General features: G+C 37.8%; 2 protein-coding genes across 2 annotated transcripts; one reads left to right on the forward strand and one right to left on the reverse strand.

The window, feature by feature from the left end:
* Positions 1-2,349: 2,349 nt before the first annotated feature.
* On the reverse strand, positions 2,350-18,954 carry psmb2 (proteasome 20S subunit beta 2). Its single transcript, XM_059350411.1, has 6 exons — positions 18,723-18,954; positions 16,810-16,932; positions 16,569-16,639; positions 5,405-5,567; positions 4,875-4,924; positions 2,350-2,507 (listed from the first exon to the last, which is right to left on the reverse strand). The coding sequence occupies exons 1-6, from the start codon at positions 18,811-18,813 to the stop codon at positions 2,406-2,408; spliced, it is 600 nt and encodes a 199-aa protein (XP_059206394.1). The 5' UTR covers positions 18,814-18,954; the 3' UTR covers positions 2,350-2,405.
* On the forward strand, positions 18,954-20,817 carry cdca5 (cell division cycle associated 5). The gene is made up of 2 exons (XM_059350410.1): positions 18,954-19,440; positions 19,615-20,817. The coding sequence occupies exons 1-2, from the start codon at positions 19,077-19,079 to the stop codon at positions 20,034-20,036; spliced, it is 786 nt and encodes a 261-aa protein (XP_059206393.1). The 5' UTR covers positions 18,954-19,076; the 3' UTR covers positions 20,037-20,817.
* Positions 20,818-22,477: the final 1,660 nt, after the last annotated feature.

A 22,477-nucleotide genomic window follows, 5' to 3' on the forward strand; every position in this document is an offset into this window, starting at 1 on the left:
CCTCACAGAAAAATAGAAATGTGAAATAAATGGGTCAATGACGTGATCTAACCTTGTGTCAGTTGGTGTAATCAGTAATTTCTTTCCCATAAAAATCTGAAAAAATGAGAAAAATACAATCCACATTTACATTGCATTATGGTATTTAACAAATTTTACATTATTTGTCAAAACTTTAGAAAAAAATGGTTGTTTTTAGAATATGTCCTGCTCAATATTGCCAAAATGTAGAAACTAGAGACTTTTTTTTTTCACTTTGTTAAAAAAAAAAAAAAAAAAGTAATATATAAGTATACATCCACCTAAATACACTGTAGGTGGATAAAGTATTAAATATGTATCATTCTTTTGTGGTTACACAATTTGACATCTTGCCAACCCTTTTTTGTCACTGACACAACTGGAAGTCAAAAATCTGATATTTGAATAAACCTCTCATCATTTCTACATATGTAAAAGAACATTCTGAGAAACTGAAGAAATAGAAGCATACACAGTTACTTTGGGATTACCCAATAGTTCAAGAGTCAATTGACAGAATAATATAAGTTGATGTCCTCTTATATCCATTGTTGTTTTTGTTAGAATCTGTATCTAAAGAGAAATTGGTAACTTTTAACTGGAAGGACGCAAAACCACCCAAACAGTGTTGCATAATGGAATACATGACTGCAAGTTTGCAACTGAAAATAGACACTTTTATGCAAAGGTGGAAAGGTAAAAATATAATTGCTATGCCCAGCTGTAACTGCTGCAAACACACCTCTTCTGTAAATGTCTATTTTATTGTTTTTCATTAATATCATCTCATAATATAATAATAATAATAATAATATAATCTCATTCCATGTCTACAAATATTATGTTGCAAGTGGCAAAAACAACAACCAAGTTTGTGAATGAGGGGTTATAGTTGGAATGTATTGAAATTCAAAAAGTGTTGTGAATTGGTTGGTGTTGAAATAAACAGAGGGTGCAAAAACTGAACCCATACAGTATTAAAATATATATATTTATATTTTCCCTGAAGCGAGCCTGGATTTGTTTTGCCACTGACTGAATCACTATGAGAACACCTGTACAACATAAGCTGATCCATTAGTTCTGCAGCCAGTGCCAACTTTGTGCAGGTTGTTTATTCATCACTGACACTGTGTCAGAGGTGTTGCTACAACTCTGATTTTTTTTTAATTAACTTCAGGTTTCAGTGTTGACAAGTGAGAAAACATTGGAACATTTTTCAAACCTTGTCGAGAATTATGCATCAATCTATTAACCTTGAACCCTTGATGGCGGTTTTTAGGAATATAGATTCAGAAACTGTACCGACACAATCAACTGGAATCACACTTGAACTTGGCAACCTTTTATAGAACATTTTAGTAGTCTCAAAATTTCTGACAGGAGTATAGAAGGTCCACTAAATATAGCAAGTACATAAAGGATCAAATAGAGCACAGAGCTTAAGACCAGATGACCCACTTCATGCTCTGCATTATGCCCTTTTATACTTTTTCTCAATGCATTTTATATTCTTTTATATCTGTACATTTATTTCCCCCAAGAGGGAATAAAGCATGCCGTTTTCTGCTTATTGTATAAAATACACAAAGCAAAACTCTTCCACTTATTGTACTGCATCAAATAATTTCTAGTCAACATATCTTAAGACACTGAAACACAATCAGCAAAATAACTTTTCATTTGTAAATCACACAGCCTGTTAGGTGCATTTGTATTTATTTTTTTCAGCTATAGATTAATAAAGCATGTCATCTTATTAGTATGGTTGCTTGGAAGATAGGTAATATATAGAATAAATATATAATATATTAAAATATAGAAGTTCAAACACAATATTTTTATGACTAAATATATTTGTCTAATTTCTCCTCACTAGACAGTTATTAAACCAATTATTCAAAAACTTGTTTTTATTGTTTTACTTTAAAAAATAAATAACACTCTTTATGTTCATTGATTTTTTACTTATTTTGGAAGTGGCATTTTTTTCCAGTGAGACTGGAAATACCAAAATTTCTATGTAGTTTGGCCATGAAGGGAACAAAACCCAAACAAAAAATACTTTTCCCTTTTAAAAGTAATACCATATGTGCATGTGTGTTTTAATACACGTGTACAAGCATGAGCGAGTGTACACTCCCCACACGCACACTCACTGAGTACAAGTGCAAAAGTACACAGCCAGAAGGCTGTTCTCTTTCTATGTGCAGATGAGTCGACTAGAGAGCAATGAGAAAGCACCACAGGGACAAAGAGCTTGTATCTCAACTGTGTGTCACTTTTTATTGGAACAGAAAGAGCAAGGAGGTCAACGGTACAAAAAAAAAAAAAAAAAAGGAAAGAAATGAGGGCGTGAAGGTTGATAGTTAAGGAGTGAGCGGTCACTTGGCGCTGGAGGTGAGCTTCTCCAGGTCATGGATGCCCTCCTTGTCAATCAAACGGACGGTGAAGGAGGGAAGGTTCAGGATGAAGCGCTTGTTCAGCTGGAGGACGGAGACACAGACAATAAATATTCAGATAGAGGCACGAATAAGCCGAGTGGAAACAAGTAAAACAGAGGCAGAAAAATAAAAAAAGATGTTGAGCGACAAAGCGTAATACTGACAGGGTTCATACAGCTTTTCCAGGGGAAAATTCAATCACTTTTTCAGGCTCTTAAACCAAACATTTCCAGACTCTTGAAGCTTTTATCATCCCATCTAAATTCCTATTAAAAAAATGCAAAAAAAAAAGTTTATAAAATTAATTTATACCCACAGAAATGAATCTATGTTGACCCATTGTTTATTTTACTAGCTGTTCAGATTAACTTTGATTTAATGCTTACTGATATTCAGAGTAAGTGATCAACAGAGGATTCATATCTGTAACTCAGCTCATCTGGTTTGAGGCACCAGGAGACGACAAACAAATATTCAATGATTTTCAAGGGAAATATTCAAAGAGAATAAAGTAAAAAAAAAATCAACGCTCCCCCGTTATCAGACTTAGCTGAGTACTGGAGCTGATCTTTGCACACACTTGAGTGAGGAAAATTTAATTCAAAAATAGTCCCAAACTTAAAAACGTCGTGCTTAAAACTTTCCAAACTTTCACAACTTTGTGCGAACACTTTGACTAATATAGGGAAACTTTCTTGCCGATTTTCAAACAGCTTTGTTTCCTTACAATGTGGGTATTATATGCAAATGAACGTTTAACTTTCCCTCCATGTTGCCAGCACCCAGAGCTCCTCGCTCATCTGCCAGCAAAAGTTTTCAAACTAGAGACCGTACTTCTGTATTTTTTTTTGTTTGCTCCTCACCATAATCAATACAGATGGAAATTTAATAGTGTAATGCTTGAATCAGACTTCTTATATGAGCCAAAATACAGTGAGGACATGGTTCGTACAGCTTTTTAAGAGTAAAATTGAAGACCTTTTTAAGCAATTTGAAGATACCTACACCAAAGATTTCCAGACTCTTTCTTTAGCCTTCATCATCACGTCTAAATTTACAACAATCAATTTGACACAAAACATTTTTGGTTTACGTGAGTGAGTTCATAGGTGAAGCACCAGATTATGTTTCTGAGGAGTACAATCAAATTCAAGCCTATCCCTAACCTTGAAGACATTATGGCCAAAATTAATCATTTTCCAAACTTTTAAGACTTTGTTGGAACCCCTTAGGAATTAAGGAGGAAATGTTTTTTATTTTTTATTATAGATTAATCTCATAAATATATTCTCAATAATTGTTTGGTCTAAAAAATGTCAGAAAATAGTGGAAAATGTCAACCCCAGATTTTCAAAGTCCAGGGTGTCTTTAAATGTCTTGTATGGTCAGTCAAAACCCCAAAGATATTCAGTTTACTATGATTTAAAACAGAGAAAGGCAGGAAATCTTCATATTTAAGAGAACTGAAAATAGCATTTTCTGCCGTTTTGAATAATGAAGTACTTTATCAGAGTAGCCAGCGAGGCAAAACAGGAAAATTGAGAGTAAGTGCAACAGTGACAGTGTTTTGCTACCAACAAGGCACCATTACAGAGGGAGTCCACTCAATGGCAACGAGCCCAGTGCTTTCTACCTTTTAGGCAAAAAAGAATACAAAAGCCCTTTTATTTTCATTTTCTCTGGTCATGCAACATCAATTTCAAAAATATTTGCACATTTCAACAACCAAGACAGTCCAATTTAATGCAAGGAGTGACCAAGGTGTTTTGACACTGGTCACTCACCTGATTCTGGACACAGACACGCTTCCCTTTAATCAAATGCATCAACACACAGTGGCGCAGAGACTCTACATGACCCTCCTGCAACTGCATGTTGTTTACTCTGCCGTGCTTATAGTAGCGTAATCTCCACAAACAGCTGTTTAGAAATCACACAAATCTCTGCTATTTATAGGTTGTGAACCTATTAACAGTATCTGAAATGATTGCTCAAGCTCAGATTCCGGCAGATTGCCATTATACATTTTTTAATCGATAAATAGACAATGCTGATTTCCTCTTGTGGAGTCTTCGTGAAAAACAATTTTTGTTCAGTACATTTTGGCGCCTTGAAAACACTTTGCCCCAGCAAGTTACATCAACTCCACATGGCTGAATGAAGCTCGGATTAAAGGTCAGTGTGGACCGAATGGACAGCTCACTTTTGATGTGAATTTCCAACAATAACAGTAAATGGTTGAGAGCAAATTCAGAATTGTCTCCTAAGAATTCCTCCCGAGAACAAACTGAGGCCACTTTGCAGAGCAGAGTTTCTATCCGAGAGGCTGAGCAACATAAATAAGATGCTTATTATTCTTATTCTGTTTTCTTTTTTTAAGTATGAATGAGTAAAACTTCTCAAACTCACTTCCTCAATGCACTTCTTCAGCAGATCCACCGCCTCATCTCGGGTCAGATCTAGAGCAAGAAAAACAGAAGAAAATGAGAACGCTGAAGTGGGAGAAAAAGGGGAATGAAGGAGACATAAATTAGATTAAAATGAGGAGGAAAAGCAGCTTTTATTAAGTGAAAAATTAAGTGGATGTTGCAGTGTGGTACTGAGGAGAAAGAGGGAGCATGATGCCATGTGATGGAGAATCATTTTTTATAAACATTTGATGCTAGTTTGTACATTTTATTAGGGATATTTTGACTACAAACCAAGTTTTCTGGTTTCTACAGTTATCATTTTCATTAGGGTGAAATCATTTTATTTAACAAGACCCTTAACATCACATGAGTCTGAACCACAACAAAGTCTGAATCAACTCCATAACCTCTGCAGCTCTGCAGACGTGCACCATATTCTACATTTCTCTCTCTTGTCTATTCCAGCAGGTCTCACAGGAACAATAAACAGAAAAAAAACGCATGCATGAGGCATTTCTCTGCTCTGACCTGGTCTGTAGTGCCGGTCAAGAATGGAGAGAGTGAGAAAGGCTCCGTAGCCGTGGGCAGCGAAGGGGGCCTTGGCCAGGGAAGACAGGTAGTCCATGTAGAAGAGACCGGGGCCGTCTGTGTCATCGTAGCCCGCCAGCAACAGGTTCACATGATAGGGAGTCTGGAGAGAGAAGTGGAGGATTAATATTCAGATCTATCAGAAAGGTTCTGGCAAGGTGTTAGCCTGGGATGCACATTAATTGAATTCAAGCTTACGATAAAGCTGCTCCTGCACCACACAAGTGCAACATTATACAACCGTTTTATGTGTAAACATCATAGAAAGCACAACAGCTGGTGACTGGCAGGTTTTGTAAACATGAGTATATACGCTAATTCTGCATGTAAATAAGGGATGTACTGAATCTGAATCTGGGCCGATATCAATAATGTTTTTGTTGGTGTTTATTAGAGGTGTGAATCATCAGAGGCCCCACGATACCATTTTATCCCGATACTTGAGTCACAATACGATATTATTGCGATTTTAAGCCTTTTGCAATATGGTGAGTATTGCGATACAATATATTGCGATTTAACTATTTAACTGCATTTTGTGTCGACAAAATTCAATTCAATCAAGAACTGTTTTGTCAAATAAGACAAAATTTTCAGTCTATTCATCTCACTTGAGTCTTTTTATTTCTCCACAATGAGATTCAAACCCACAGACTGACCAACAAAGTACTCAGTCAAACTGAACTGAACTGATATCAAACATGTATGGGAGACAACAACTGCAGCATTTTATCAAACTTTCCTCAACTTTAAGTTTCACTGCTCTGAATTTTTTTTAAATTAAAACAAAAAAAGCCTAACTTTGCAGGGGTATTTCGACAACTTTCCGACATGATATCCTGACGCACATGGTACCTTTAGATTCCTTAGGTCTTATACTTGATAGCAGTATATCCAGAATTTTAATTAAATACTTACGGCCAACAGAACACCAAATATCGATATCTGGCGGCCATGAATAGATATAAATATTGCCATGCAAAATATTGCGATATTCTGCTGTATCGATTTTTTCCCCCCACCTCTACTGTTTTTTTTGTTTTTGTTGTTTATTCCCCTTTTTGTGCCCCTGTTTGTATGTAAAGTTGGCCATGCTTTTTCTGTGGCCAAGAATGCCTCACTCACTGTACATGTTCGATCACGATCCCACTTGTTTTCTCTGGTTACTTCTGTGTTTTTTTGTGATTGTGTCATTTACAGCTGCACAATTTACTGAAATTTTCTCGTAATCACAATATAGACTAGTTCAATGTCCAAGTCGAAACATTATTTTTTGTTAATTTTGCTTATCACATAGTTTCTACTGCATCATGTTGGCAAAATGGTGTTGACAACCTTATGTAAACAAACATGGAGGGGATATCGTACGGTACGGATGCATGGACTTTGGTAACTGAGCTCAAAGGAACAAAATTTGCATTATTGTGACAGGCCTAACGACTGCCATCATTCAATGTCATCTTATTTGCCGTTATGCCAATGGCAGTTAACTTCATATCAGTAAATACCGATGATCGGCTCATGAATTGGTGACTCCCCAATTTAAATAGTAATTTATTCTTGCTAATTAGAGGTGCCAAAATTACCATCAGCATACAGTTTGTACAGCTACAATGGTGTCACTGATGGTACGCTTCATCCACCAGTCCTCAAGATGAAGACATCTCACAACTTGAAAAGTACAACTCTTCTCATTTTTAGCTAATTGTGATTATTATTTAATTATCAAATTTGATTTTTTCAGCTCAGCAGAGACCTGTAGTAACGCACACAGCGGCAACATTAACACAGCATAAACAGCACGGGGAGGGAACAAGGAGCACAGGGAGGGGTGGCTGGAGAGCAAGGCAGGCATGAAAGGTGAAAGGGCGTCACAGGACAGAGGAGGTGAGTGTGTTTGTGTGTGACGAGGGGGAATCAGGGTGTCACTGGCAGTGTGACATCTGCTGAGAGTCAGCACCCTTGTTGCTCCCTCCATCGCGCCCACCCTCCCTCTTCATCCCTTCTTTACGTCCCCCCACCCCCACCCCCTTCACCCTGTGCCCTGGAGTAGCGCCAGGGCTCATTAAAAACTTCTAAAGTCGTTTCTCTTGCCCCTTCCTCCCCCCCTCTTCTCCTCTTTTTAAATTACATCTTTTACGCTTCCAGCCTCTTCTGCCTTCTCTTCCTCCAAAACACTAATTTTCTCTCTTCGTTGTTGCAAGCCACTGTTCCTCATTTTAAAAAATCCCTTTAAAGCTCGACAATTTTTGTGGGGATTTCAAAACAACTTATGGCCTAAATTCTTGACGGAGGTGGAAGCGGTGCAGTGTTTTTGGTTCAAATGCAACAAGGAAAATATAAATGTTGCATTCTCTGTCGTGCAGCGAGGCAAATATGAATCATATGACGCCAAGCGAGTTGTGATCTGCACACCTGCCCTCTCATTTCAATTTATCTCTGAGCCAAGCTGCTTATTCCTGTGACTTGTGTGTTAGCGCTGTGTTTGCCACAAGGGCAATGATGATCGTTATGCTCCCAGTGGAGTAGGCTTTAGTCTGTGTGTTAACGATGAAGGCACACACACACACACACGTGAGAGTGTGTTTGTGAGAGTGCACAACGAGCGTGAATCTCAGGATGAATATCTTAATGTGTGTGTTTACGTGTGTGAGTGTGTGTGTGTGTGCTTTAAATCCTCCGTGAGCCAGCGAACGCCCCAGTGGCATCACCCCCACCCACCAGACACCTGTCTCGCTGGTTACAATGTAACAATAATATGGACTTGGCATCAAAATAACCTTCCCATCCCATGTCACCTCGGAGGTAACCAGGCACCTTGTTAACCCAGCCACCTGAACTCACACCCAGGTTCACGTGCAAACAATACACATCATATGTTTCATCCCCCCCTCCCTGCTGCGACTCTTGCTCTCAGCTAAAATAGGCAACCGCTGTGCCGCGAAACAAAAGCTTCACCTGTGCGCCGCTACCGCCGCCTTCAGCTGACACAGATATTCTGAACGACACATTATTTGCAAAGAGTTTACATGAGAAGATTGATACCACTCATGTATGTACGGTAATGGGGCGACGCAGGAATGGGTTCTTAATCCATGAAGTAAGTTAGCATTTTAGCACCCAGAGTTCTCTCAGAGGATTTTAAATGAGTTGGTGGTTAGAAGCCTGAAATAAGGTTTGTCGTTAACACAAGCTCAAGAGATGTTCGCATTTTGTTGTACCACATAAAATATGTGAGTAAATACCCGAATTGTGAATTCTGACGTTTTTACATGACACGGCGGGATTCACTAGTCCGCTTAACAGCCTCTAGGCTTGTTTTTCCGTGCTCTTGCAAACTCTTCTTGATTGAAGTTTAGGTAAATAAACAATTTATTAGGCTAACCGCTGGTTAGCTTGTCACGACCGCCTGAAGCATAACGATAGTGACGTTCAAGTCATGCGACCTTGGAGTAGTTCGCTATAGCTTTTTACTTCTGTCGGCTGCATTATGTTCAAACATCATAAAAGTTGTGTTCATTTTTGAGGATTATCCTGCTGAACAAAACTTGTAAGCATCAAAAATGTTTGTTTGCCACAGAGCTTATTTTCTGCCATTAAAAAATTATTTCTTAGTTCAACATTTACCATAAGAGGCTGTACGCAGCTATTTCTGTAACAAGTGGGGCTTTTAAATTTTGGTTTGGAAGATGTTCTTAAGGAGACTTGAAAGATAAAACTATTCTACTGCGGAAGTATGTCATTGTGTCCGTTCCAAATCAATAAAGATAAATCGATAAAAGTTGCAGATTTATATTCTGTCAATCGCCTAATTCCCATTCATGCAGCTCGAGTATTAATTAATGAGCATTAGAGATGCTGTTAGGTGGGTTTTGTTACCACTCAAAGCTAGTGCTTTACTCCTGTTTCCACTCTTAGTGCTAAGCTACAACACCCAGCTTCTGGTGGTAGCTTCATATTTAGTGTACAGGGATAAAAATGGTATTGATCTTCGCATCTAACTCTCGGCATGAAATCGAATAAACGCCAAAAATGTCACTTTATCCCTTTAAGACATTGGCAGTGTAGGAGTCGGAGAAAAACAGCTTCAGTTGTGACACAAATTAAGGTCAGGCTGCTAAAAAATCATCACAAACTCTTCCCCAAACTCTCCTCTTCCACGTTCCAGCACTCGCTCCCTCCCTCCCTCCCTTCCCTTCCTTTCCTTTCCTTTCCTCCCTCCCCCTATTTCTGCACCCTGCCCCGGGGCATGTTCTCTTTATTGGCATTTCTCCTCAATCTGCTGTATTAATTGTTCATCTGTGCAGGAGCAGGGGAGCTGTGTGCAATATGGCGCCAGTAATTATTTGTACCCATTGTGTGCCCGACGTGCTACAAAATATTTTACAAACCCATATGGGGCCAGCTGTAGATCACCACCGCACAGAGGCTAACTGTTGCTGCGGCCTTACAGAACTTCTTCAGCATACTGCAGAGCAAACATACACATAAATACAAAAACTGATGACTGCGAGGCTTTTAGGCTTCTTCATAATCTACCAAAATAACAAATGTGATATTTATAAACCATCTGCCTCCCCTGAGTTTTGCTGCATCTTTTTAACCTTGTGTCTGAGCCTCCGACACCTACCTACACCTGTCAATTCAATCTCAATTTAATCTGTATTTATCTTCAATAAGCAAGTTTTTGCAAATATTACAGTACATCAGACAGGAAGCTAAAACAAACAGAGGCAGAGCAGATGCTGAGTTTCTATGCCCCTAAAACTTTTGCAGTTGTTGTTTTGCTCTGTGGTGAATTTCATGTGTATCATTACTGATATGCATGCAGCAGAGTCGAGGCCTCAGGTGATTATGCTTACCGCTAGTTTTTTTTTTTTTCCTTTCTCTTTGTCTCCTCTCTAAAGCTGAGTGAATGCAGTACTCCAGAGGTTAGCGGAGTTGTTTTTCTGGACGGCAGGCTGGTAAGCAGACAGTCGTATGTGAACAGGGTTTCGCTTACTCTGCGCCGACATGCTCTGCTGACTTTAGCTAACTACACCTCCCGGAGGTCTGCAGCCACTGGGGTATGACATCTTTCAGACTAAAGGACTCATCTGTAATTTATCCTGCAGGAATAAGGCCATCAGAATTAACAATATACCACTGATTAATTTATCAGCCAGTGGTTTTTAACCTAAGGGTCTGGATGTGCCAGTGGGATCATGTGATGATTTCTTTTTTATAAGGGGGTTCAGAAGATCATTTATGGGTGGTAGAAAAAAGAAGAGATTTGATATACAAAAGCAGATCATTATCTTCCCCTTTCTGTCCGGGCTAAACTTTAATCGGCAATGATTTAATCAGATTAATTAAAATAAATTCCAACATATGCAGTTCCCCAGACAAGAACCGAGCATAGTCTTGGACTACAGGCGTTTTTCATCTACCTACATCTACATTAAATTTTGTTTTAGTCAACAAATGGGCTTCGTCTGTGCTGTACATAATTTGTTTTTAAAAGTTATGGCCCAAAACAACTTGACAAATGTTCATCTTTAATCATTAAGTCAATTTATGTTTTTGTTATAGCACACTAATTTTTTCCGTTACATACATTTCTTATGATGGCGGCTGCTACTTCAGAATTTTATGAAATGTCATAATTACACAAATGTCCGCTCCAATCAAGTCAAATAAAAGGTTGACTACTCTCTCCACTTTGAGGTTGAGCAACAGGGGCAGGACATCAATTGCTCAGTTTCAAGCCAAATATATCACAAATTTAAGAAAATCTGCAATAGAAAAGGCAACCGAGTGATTGTTTCTACCCACTACTGTTACGTGATTTTTAGGAGTTGGTAAATCGAGATAAACGGTAAGGGGCAACAATTTTCCAGTCTAAAAAGCATTATATCATTGAACAGGAAGTGGGTGCACCATCCAGATACAACACCCTGAAAAATAAATAAGTCCTGGTCCTAATTGTTTTCAGTGAGAGTGAGGATTTTTGCTCACCGTGTTTGTATTGATGTGCGCCTTTCGTTTTTTGCAGGACGTTGAAAAAACTTTAGAGCTGATTTTGCAAAATGCAACCACTCTTATTGGGTCTGATGCTATACAACTTAGGGTTAATTTTCCTTGAAATAATAGACTTAAGAAAATATACACATTTTTTGCTAATAACTATTTCATAGAATGATCAGGATTATTCTTCAAGTTGTGTAGACCTGAAATGATTAGTCGAATCACTAAACAAAAAACAAAAATGTAATTAATCTTCCAACATTTTTTTCCAAAGAAAAAAATGCTGAAATTTTACTGGTTCCAGATCCCAAATGTGAGGATTTAATGCTGTAAATTGAATTTATGTGGGGTATTCAGTTGTTGGTCAAAATATGTAAAAGAAATTTTAAAAATTACGTTGGACTCTTTGAACTTTGATTGGCTTTTTCTTTTGGGTACCATTTTCTGGCCCTTAGCGGATCAAATGATTAATCTAGTAATGTAGATGGGAATGTATATCAAAATAATAAAAAAAACCTTTCACCATTAGTGACAGTTCTAATTGTACTTTATTGTACTGGAAAGTTTAGATAACACTCACACGAAAGACACTTCTGCAAAGAGCATCATCATTGGCCCAAATAAGACACAAAAACATGGCTGATTCGATCTCTTGCAAACGTTACTTCTAGTTGATAATAAACGATTCACGACTTTACCAGACGTTTTCCCTGCTCCACATTCAAATGGACAACACACATTACATATTCTACATACTCAAGATGTTCTGGGGGGGAAAACACCATAAAAAAACCTGTTTATACAACATAATTTGCAAATGTCCATGTACTCTGGAGGTTGATGAATGTGAGAAGAGCATAGCTGGAGGAAGGTGTGGGATGCAGAGGAGAAACTGCTATTGCTTCAGTTTCTGAGCACTCCTGAGAACGCAGCATTAGTAAATCCTGCACTCATAAAACCAAATTCATCACCGTGAGGCACAAAAATAACGATACACTCGCAGCTTATGGCAAGACATGAATATAAATGTTATCCTCCACAACATGTACAACCTTGACAGAATAAAAACGATCCTGATCCTATAGGTCCCTGCTGTGTGCACGCACATTGTATCTGTGTGTATGTTGACTCCTACTCGTTCTCACACTCCAGTCTGTGTAGTGTTGTCTACTGGGCCTGGTTGTTTCCCCCTGGGACCCCCACACCTCCGCCTCCTCCTCCTGCTCTACCCCTATCCCCCGTTCGATGTGTCCCACATTCCCTACTCTGCCACACTAATTGTTTTTTGTAATTATTTTCACCCTTCTGCTATTGTGACAAGCAGCGGCTGCACTACTCTTAACAAATTAGTGCAAGAAGATACAACGCATGGATACGAGAAGCAGCGCTGACTGGAGCGGAGTGCGTTACATCTGAAAACACACCTGCCACTGCTAGGGCTGGCCAATTTATATAATTTAATTTTCAGTTGTCATTTTTGCTCCCAACATATAAAAACAGGATAACTGAGATAAAACAATTATTGTGCTGCATTCCGTTTCACAGTGATGCTCTTGTTTTGTCTCCGTTATTAAATCTAGCGCATCTCTCTAGTCAACAGCGCTGCACTTTTTCCAGTTTTCACAGAGCTACTGACTGGAATAAGTTAAATACAGTTAATTAAAAGGCTGAATATATGTTTAAGCACAGCACTACAACATAGTTGATCTAATTTGTTTTTATTTATTATTTTTATACATTGATAATATGCTCTTAATTTTCAGTAGGTAGTGGAAGCGATCAAATTTATTTTCTCTCCTTCATTTTTTTAGTAATTCAGTTGAATTATATTTAAAGTTCCAGAGACTTCAATGTTAAGACATGGGTTTTTTTTAAAGATCAAGAAAGGCATGATGTTTGCAAACCAAGTAATGTTTAATAATCATGGTCACAATGTTGACCAAAAATAATCCTGATTATGATTTTTCCATAATTGAGCACACATTAACACAACGTTAAAACTTGAGCCTAAACAATTAGTTGAATAATATTTTGGTCATTCACCAAAAAAGTAACTGGCAACTTCTTAGATTTCAGAAATAGTTAAACAAAATGCTCAGATTTGGAGGCTAAAGTCTGCCTGACAAGCATTGCTGGTGCTGGGTATCAAACCTCATCACTTTTAGAGAATGGAGTAACAGTAAAAGTTGGTCAGATTCTTGGATGCATTTATTTACTGACTTATTTGGCAAATTTTGTTCCAGTTAGTTTTCTTTGTTTATTTTTTCCCTCTAAGCACAGGGAGTTTTGTGTGCTATAAAGATTGCAAAGCCCTTCATAGCACTTTAGTTAGTTTAGGCTATATAAATAAAATTGACTTTTTTTTAAAGGAAAACATTGGGCTAAGTTTCCAAACTAACACATACATGTTAAACTCTCAGTCTTGCAATTGGGGATGTGCCTTAAACTCCACTGACAACTATTGCTAATAGAGAACAAAAACTGAGTGATTCATGTTGATTAAAGCCATATCAAAGCATGCAGTGGAAATACAGCAAAATGCACTTAAATCCAGTTGTTGCTCATGTGCCTTTCACTGTTCTCTCTGGTATAAAAGGGTATTTTGCTTCTGCAGGGTCTCTGCAAGGCCTTAAGGACACACATCATTTCAAAAAGCACTGCACTTTTCAAGACGTGTTCTGCATAAAAAAAACAATCCAACTTACAAACATGCAGATAGATAAATTAGCTGGTTACTTTGCCTGGTCGTAAATCAAAGCTTGCGTAAGAATTGAGGAAAAATTCTGCACCTTTTTGTGTATTTTTGACTGTTTGGAGAGATTTTGAAGTCTTGAAGGTCAAAACTATTGCATTTAATAAAAAAATAAATAAAACCAGAGCAACTGTGCAGTTGTGTGAGAGACAGGGCTGCAGGCTCAGGTGTTGTCACAAAGTCTCAAAGGGAGAAACCTCCGTCAGCACTCACAACAAGCTGACAAATGTACCCGTCTCTGTCAAAATGCATCTACTGCTTCAGCTCAGATGTCTCAAGCTGATAACGACACAAACAGAGTTATAATTACAAGTGAGACTTAATTCCCACCTGAACTTTGGAGTAACACTTCATCTCTAATAATATGTCATAGCAGTGTCATGTCACTAAGGCAAGAAAGGCCTCTGTTGTGTTTTTAATTTCCTGTTTTAGCCATAAAAATTAATCATTTCAAGCAGAAATTAAAACACATTTTTGATACGGATAAGTAAACCTTCCACATATGTGTGTTACCGTCCCTGTCATTTGAAGTGAGTATTACTTTACCTTATGGGAATTAATTTGTGATTCTATCATTTGTTCCCTAAAGCAAAATGAGATTGCAAATGCTAACAGAGGAATGTAATTAAGTTGAAATAGAAATTAAAATATTTATAGGTATGTTCACTCATTACTCCACGATGAATATGCTTAATTCAGAGGGTGACCACTGGTACAGGGGATTAATTAGCTACTGTTTTGTTAACTGAGGATACATGCAAATATACAGGTGTTCTTTGCAGTGGATTTGCTTTTTAAGCACACAGGCATAAAAAGTACACTAGAAAAAGAAGGAGCAGGTCGGAGAATATGTGGCTATAAAAATGCAGCAGATGGTGAAAGTGCAATTTAAATATGTATATGTAGTGAGTGACACAGTTTAGCTTGTTTTCACACGATGTAGCCTCATGTTCAAAGACAATTTTCAAATTTTACACAATTACAACTGACAGTATTGTACTAGAAAAAGGACACAATTACAGTATAATGAAGTGTTTCATTACATTTCTGGTTCTCTTTGGTTTGTTTTAGAATTAAAGTTAGATTTTCTCAGAATATCATGGTATTATTATTGTCAGTTACAATGACCCTTCAAGAATGATTTTTTAGTTGAACAAATGCTTTGTTATAAATACAACTTGAAACCATTTTTGTAAAGTTAAAAGTCTGCCTTTTATTTAATAAATAAAGTTAATAAGAAAGCTGAAAATGCCCCATTTCGACAATATAAATGAGGAGGAAAAGAGAAGCATGACCTTTTAAAGAAAGTTATCTCTTAAAACAAAAATCATAAATTGATTTTCGCTGCAAGTGTATGTGGCACGGGTTGACGAGTCAGACAGGCAGTCAAGGAAGAAATAAGATGCACATGTGCAGGTGTCCTCATGTCTGAACCACAAGTGTATCAGACATGTTTCCCTGTTTGCCACTGCAACCCTAGTTAACTTCACTTACATTTGGCTGTGTGTACATGTTTAATCATAATTGCTCTTTCAGTCCATCTTGAAAACTCTTTTAACTGGTGGAAATTCTGGGATGATCTTGTTAAAAACACTTATGGATTTCAACTGACTGAGCAGCAAAACCTAAATGTTATAATTTTATTGTATAACTGCTGTTATGAACCAAAGAATAGCAAACTCATCTAAGTTGCCTCACAAAAGGACATCATCTCTTTATGTTGTAGCATGCAGCTATAAGGTTCAAACAAGAACATTTGCCCCTCAACTCAAACAATTACTGAGGTTATGATGATAGTCATATCCCCATCACTAAAACAGACACTTTTTCCCAGAGCACAAGGAAACAATTCTCACAAGATAAAGGTTACTACCACTGCTTTATGGAAGCTGATGGCTGTTTTACAGGCTGAAAGTTAAAGACCATCGCGTTTCGAGAAGACCAGTGCCGATAGGCACAAACGATTTCCAATAAGTGGAAACATTTCAAGTGGATCTGTCAAGTAATGCAAGCTTAAAAAAAACACATATCCCCTTTTCACTTTGTTATGTGGTCCTTTTATGATTTGGCTGTGCAACTTGCTTGTTACCTCCACCAAGGAGTTTATGTTTTGGGTTCAGTTTGTTTGTTTGTCAGCAGGATTACAAAAAAAAAACTACTTTCCTGATTTTTAAGAAACTGAGAATGATGTAGCATGGACCATGGAAGAACCCAATACATTTTGGGGCAGATCCAAATGACACAGTTATTAGACATATTTCTCTTGATAGAATTTCTGGATAGAATTACAAAGACAGCACAGAGCTCACATGGCCTAAGAGGCAGCGTAATGTTAATGATAGTTACCCTGCTCCGAAGGTAGTCTGCAAGATTCTTTCGTGTGAAGTTTGCTGCTGCTGATGGACTGAGTTCATAACCTAAGAAAGAGGAAAATTTGATTAGTTTTAGGTGAGTGATCTTCAGTAAGTACAGTGTGCCTGTCAATATGTCATCGCTGTCTATGACTAGATCATTTGTAATTAAACTGGATACTTCAGAGCAGAAAGGGGGAGAGTTTTGACACAATCATAATCTCAGAGGTCCTTACCGTTCCTCATTTTGTAGAGCTGAACATTCTTCTGGATGTACTCTGCAAACTGTGCTGTGTCTCCCGCTTCCCCAACACACAGCAGCAAAATCTTCTCACTTAGTTTAAACATCTTGTCATAGTCTGGAAAAAAAAGGAACAGAGTTTATTTAGACTCATTGTGTTCAATTATTTGAGTGGCCATTTATGGGTGGAAAATAACTAAGGACATTTACTCTAGTCATGTACTAAAGTAAAATTTTGAGGTGCCTTTTACTTGACTCAAGTATTTACATATAAGGATCTTTAAACTTCTACTCGAAGAATTAAAACAAAGATAAAACACTACATAAAATATACAAGGAGAGCATACCTAAAAGACAAGTTAAAACATAAAATGCCACATGCTATCTAAAGCCTGCCTGAACAGGTGTGTTTTTAAGTGTTTTTTTTTTTAAATAGTCCAGATTTTTGAAGACCTCAAGCATAGTATATAAAGCCATTAACATTTGAACATTAAAGAGAGGAACACATTAATGCATCAATAATAATTCATTAATATGATAAATATTGTTCTAAAATGACCAATTCTGCACATTCAATACCTTTACTTTTCGTCACACTGTAAAAATAATCGCCTATGTAATTTTTTGTCAAAATTGGGGTTTTTTGCCTAAATCATATCATGACGCCAGCCACTTATGGTAAAATCGCCTACATCCTCAGTTGATCAGATCATGTGATTTTACCCCTTTAAGATCATCACTTCTTTGACAATTTGCCACATTCATAGGCATCAGATAATGACCCAGCAAAGAAGAGCTAGAAGGAGATTTATTAATTATCAGTTTAGTTTATCAGTGTTTTATTGTTGACACTAATATTGGTAACACTTTACTCTAAGGTGTATACATAAGAGTGACATGAGCGTGTCATAAACATGACATGGGATGTGTCATGAACATGAATGACACTTTGAAGTAACATTAATGCTCATGATACTTGTCATGTCATGTTTCTGACAGGCTTATGTGACTCTTGTGTAGACACCTTCAAAATAAAGTGTTACCATATCTTGCTTAAGTCACAAAGGCATGTTCAAAAAATTACCTAATTTATTTCTCTTAAGTTACAGTGTTTTTAAGTTACAGTGTTATTACTATGCCAATAGCCATCCTTTGTTACATCCTGTTTGAGTGAAATGATCAATAAATGTCATATGTTACACTGTTGGTGAAGTTTTTTGTGTTTCCTGCAAAACTTGAAAAAATTAGTTAGGCGATTATTTTAACAGGGTGAGGTTTTGTTACTTAAAGCTAATTTTCACGTATATATTTTTACTTGAGACTGTATACTGGATATTTACTTGTAACAGAATATTTTTACACTGTACTATGTGTGCTTTTATTTCAGTAAAAGATGAAAAAACTTATTCAAACCAGTGCGGAGCTGACTCAGAGCAACATTAAAATCTCTTTCACTTTCACTTGTCAAAAGCCTACTTTGGCAACTCATGCTAACCATGCTAACTTTAGTTTGAATTTCACAAAATGTAGAATGAATTTTATTAACTTACAATATTGCAGTAACATGGTTAAATACATTGTGTTATCGCTCATGGAAAGAAAAATAAACAAACAGTGTGTGCAACAACAAACTGGTAATATTTAACTCTTAGTCTTTTTAACTTAACGTTGCTACTGTTAGCTTTGCTAGCTCAAGTTATAATCAGAATACGTGGTTTAATTGTCACAATAGAGTAAGTTACAGATTACATCTTAATATTCGTGAGAAGGGAAGGCTTTATAGACTAATCATAAGTAGTAAAAGCTGGTTTAAATGTAAAAAATAACTGAAACCCGGTCTTGTTAGCATGTTTAGCTTGTTAAATGAACCGGCTGAGTGGCTAAAGCTAAGCTAACGCGTTGTCATACCGTGTTTCATCTGAATGATGCTGCTGGCTGCAACATTATCGGCGGCGACGAGGACGAAGTCAGGTCCCTGTATCCCGATTAAATACTCCATTCTGTATAACAGGTAAGAGCTGGTGTATGTATGTAATAAATCTAAGATATTAAACGTCTCTTCTTAGCCTCGGATGTTCAGATTACACAGCAAAAGTTTGAGATAGGCGGCGCAGATTGTCGACGTCACCGGAAACCGTAATTTCTGCGCGACTCGGGCGGGCAATTTGAGCGGACTGCTGCTGTTGTTGTGTCAACCGTGTGGCGATACTACTCCTCTTTGTGTGGAATAAGTACAAGAATAAAAAGTTATTTCAGGTCAGTATGAACGAAGGGACGCCTCGGAACATAATGTCGGAGTCTAATAATCTAAACGGCTCGCAGAGAAGAAGGTCACCGCGGTTGAGTTCTCCTCCAACTGGTCCAGCTGACAACAAAATGGCGATGACGGCCGGTGCAGTTAAACGCCGCATCACTGTGAGGAAAATAGCACCCAGAAAAACAGTCGCACCGTCGGAGAACAACAAGGAGAACACGCCGAGGCGGTCCGGGAGGGAAAGTATTCAGCAGAAGACGCCAAAGGTGTCCACCCCGGATGCTGTCCCGGAGCGTAGAGGCTCCACTTCGGCTGGGAAGAAGAAGAAGAAGGAGGCCGCTATTCTGTCCCCGATCCTCCCCTCCTCACCACCTGTCCCGGAGCGTAGAGGCTCCACTTCGGCTGGGAAGAAGAAGAAGAAGGAGGCCGCTATTCTGTCCCCGATCCTCCCCTCCTCCCCACCTGTCCCGGAGCGTAGAGGCTCCACTTTGGCTGAGAAGAAGAAGGAGGCCGCTATTCTCTCTCCGATCCTCCCCTCCTCACCACCGGCTGCTTCTCACCCCCAGCAGCCGCAAGTGGATCCAGAGGACGCGGTGTGGTCGCAGAAGGTGCGCCGCTCCTACAGCAGGCTCAGCGACAAGTCCTTCAACAGCCCCAACTCCAGGGAGACCTTGTTCGGCTTTGAGAAGCTGACCACCCCCGAGGTCAGGAGAGCCGACCCATCCAAGATCACCACCCTGGAGGTTTCTGGATCCTTCACCGGTCTGAACTCATTCACGAGTTTGCTTGAGGCGGAGGACTGTGGTTCAGCTTTGCCGGACCTAAACATCCCCGGAGTGGCTGTGGTGAAGGAGAAGAAGAGGAGGAGGAAGGTCCAACAGATAGACGCCACGGAGCTGGACGCACTGGCTGCCCAGATGAACGCAGAGTTTGAGGAGGCAGAGGAGTTTGAGTTGATGGTGGAGTAAATATTGTGACTCAAAGACTGAAGGACTCCCTTAAATCATGCTGTTTTTGTCTCAGGACATGCTGATGGACACTGACAACACTCGTGTGTACTTCATATTCAAAACATTCATGTTTTTGTATATTTCCAGCTCTCTATATTGTACATTTTGAGTTTTTGGAGTTTTATGTGTTTGGTTGTTGGTTTAAATGCTCTTAATGTGTTGTTTTTTTACACTATTATGTGTTCAAATGATAGATAGGACTCATGCATGTTGTTATTGAATTATTTTTACTGTGATCAAATATCTTATATTTGCATGTTAAATGTCCAATTTAGAATGATAAAACATGTTTTTTTTGTTAGATGGTCTTCGACTGTTTGTAATTGAGTTTTTAGTCTTAAACTGGTTGATTGGGCATGATACATAGACAGAAACTTTTGAAAGTGTAATATGGATTGTAATCATACGTGGAAGCTAAATTTGAAACTTAATTTGCAGGAATGGTACGATCTGAGCTATGAGTGGACCCTTTTTTTATCAGGAGACAGTTTGACTACACTGGCTTAACATTTTGTACTTCTTAATATTCAAATCACTGAAAACAACAGATGTGCTCATCAATTCAGAGGTCTGTAACCAGGATATTACCATTTAATATTGTTTTACCTTCACATTCAATTGGCATAAAAAATTCAGAGTAAGACAGTGCCTATCCATGTTGTTAATTCTGTGTTACATCTATCCTTTTTTACACTGTAAATGTCAATAAATATGCAATCAATTAAATCACCAGAATTGACTGAAGAGCTGGAGGTTCATCCAATCACAACACTGTCTTTACAAAGACCCTTTATTCTTGCAAAACAGCACATTTTGATATTTGGTCTTTGTTTTTAGTGATAGTTTAGTAACATCAATTTTAATAAAACTACAAAGAAAGGAGAATACTTTGCAGATCTACTTCATGACACAGGTGCGTTGGAAAGAGTAGATCAAAAATTGCTAACAAAGTCCTGCACACTGTCTAACTTGAAAAATACATTTGTTGTGCTAGACCTTTATCATTTGTGAGAATAAGAGGTCATCTTACAAAGGGAGTGTGCAACAATCATATTCCAATATCCTATTTGATGATGATGTGTTGATATTGCCTGTGCAGACTTATTATTATTATATACAAGATGACTTCATAAAGTGTCACAAATGTTATGTTTTGCAAGGTAGAAAGTTTGAGAGTTGTTTTCAAATTGAACTACAAACAAATTTGCACTATTTAAAATTTCACACAACCTTTGTTTGAAAAAAGGAGCCCAAAACTTTCAGTAATCCTCTCAAACTGGGTTTAGTAACATTCTTGGGCTTGTTGTGATATTTAAGGTGGAAAAGTAATGTCTGAGCTTTAACACCAGTCAAGAAACAATACCAATAACCATAATAATGTGACAAGCTGATATTTTTAGCAGGATGATTGTCGCTAATAATGTTAACCCACACAGGGTCCTAACAAGGTGTTATAACCACACATGATGCTGACTAACAACACATTCCTCTACACATCATTGGTCTCCAGTGAATCTGACTAGGCAGACTCAATGAGTGAGTGGGCGATCTGTCTGGATTTAATGAGAATGGTGGACAGGTAAAGCGTTTTCCTCTAGAGTCTCTTAAAGGTGTAAGTGGATGTGTTGCATAATTTGCACTAACGAGGAGGAGGGGGGTGTTAGCAACCGTCATGTCTGCCTGACTGTGCAGGGTCTCCTGTAGATTAATGGAGTCTTCCAGGTCCGGCTTGGTACTCTGATCATTTAATTGATTCATTAATTGTTATAAAACAAATATGAACATTCCAGTTCCGAGAATTTCAGCATAACAGAACAAAAATAGCATCCAATGATTGACTGAATCAAGTGAAAGGTAGAGAAAAGTGTTATTTTCTCTGTAGGCTTTTTAGACACAAACAAGCTCCATTTTATTAAGCATCATTGTGTTAAATTATTTGAGTAGCCATATAAGGGTGGAAAATAATGTTCTTAAGTAACATTTTTAGGCGCCATTTACTTGACTTGAGTATTTTCATTTGATGGTACTTTAATCTTCTACTGCTACTCAAAGAAATAAAATTATAGATAAAATATACAAGGAGAGTATACCTAAAAGACAAGTTAGAACATAAACTGCTACATGCTATCTGAATGCCTGCCAAAACAGGTGTTTATTTAAGTGTTATTTTTTAAATAGTCCTGATATTTAAAGACCTCAAGCTTACTAGCATTCTCAATAGTATATAAAGCCATTAAAATTATAACATTAAAGAGATAAACACATTAATGCATCAAAAATAATTAATTAATATGATATATATTGTTCTAAAATGACCCATTCTGCACATTTAATACCGATAACTTTTGGTACTTCAAGCTTATTTACATGCTGATACTTCTGCACTTTTACTTGAAACT

Source organism: Centropristis striata, chromosome 14 (genome assembly GCF_030273125.1).
Source record: "Centropristis striata isolate RG_2023a ecotype Rhode Island chromosome 14, C.striata_1.0, whole genome shotgun sequence".
In the NCBI taxonomy this organism is placed as follows: Eukaryota; Metazoa; Chordata; class Actinopteri; order Perciformes; family Serranidae; genus Centropristis; species Centropristis striata.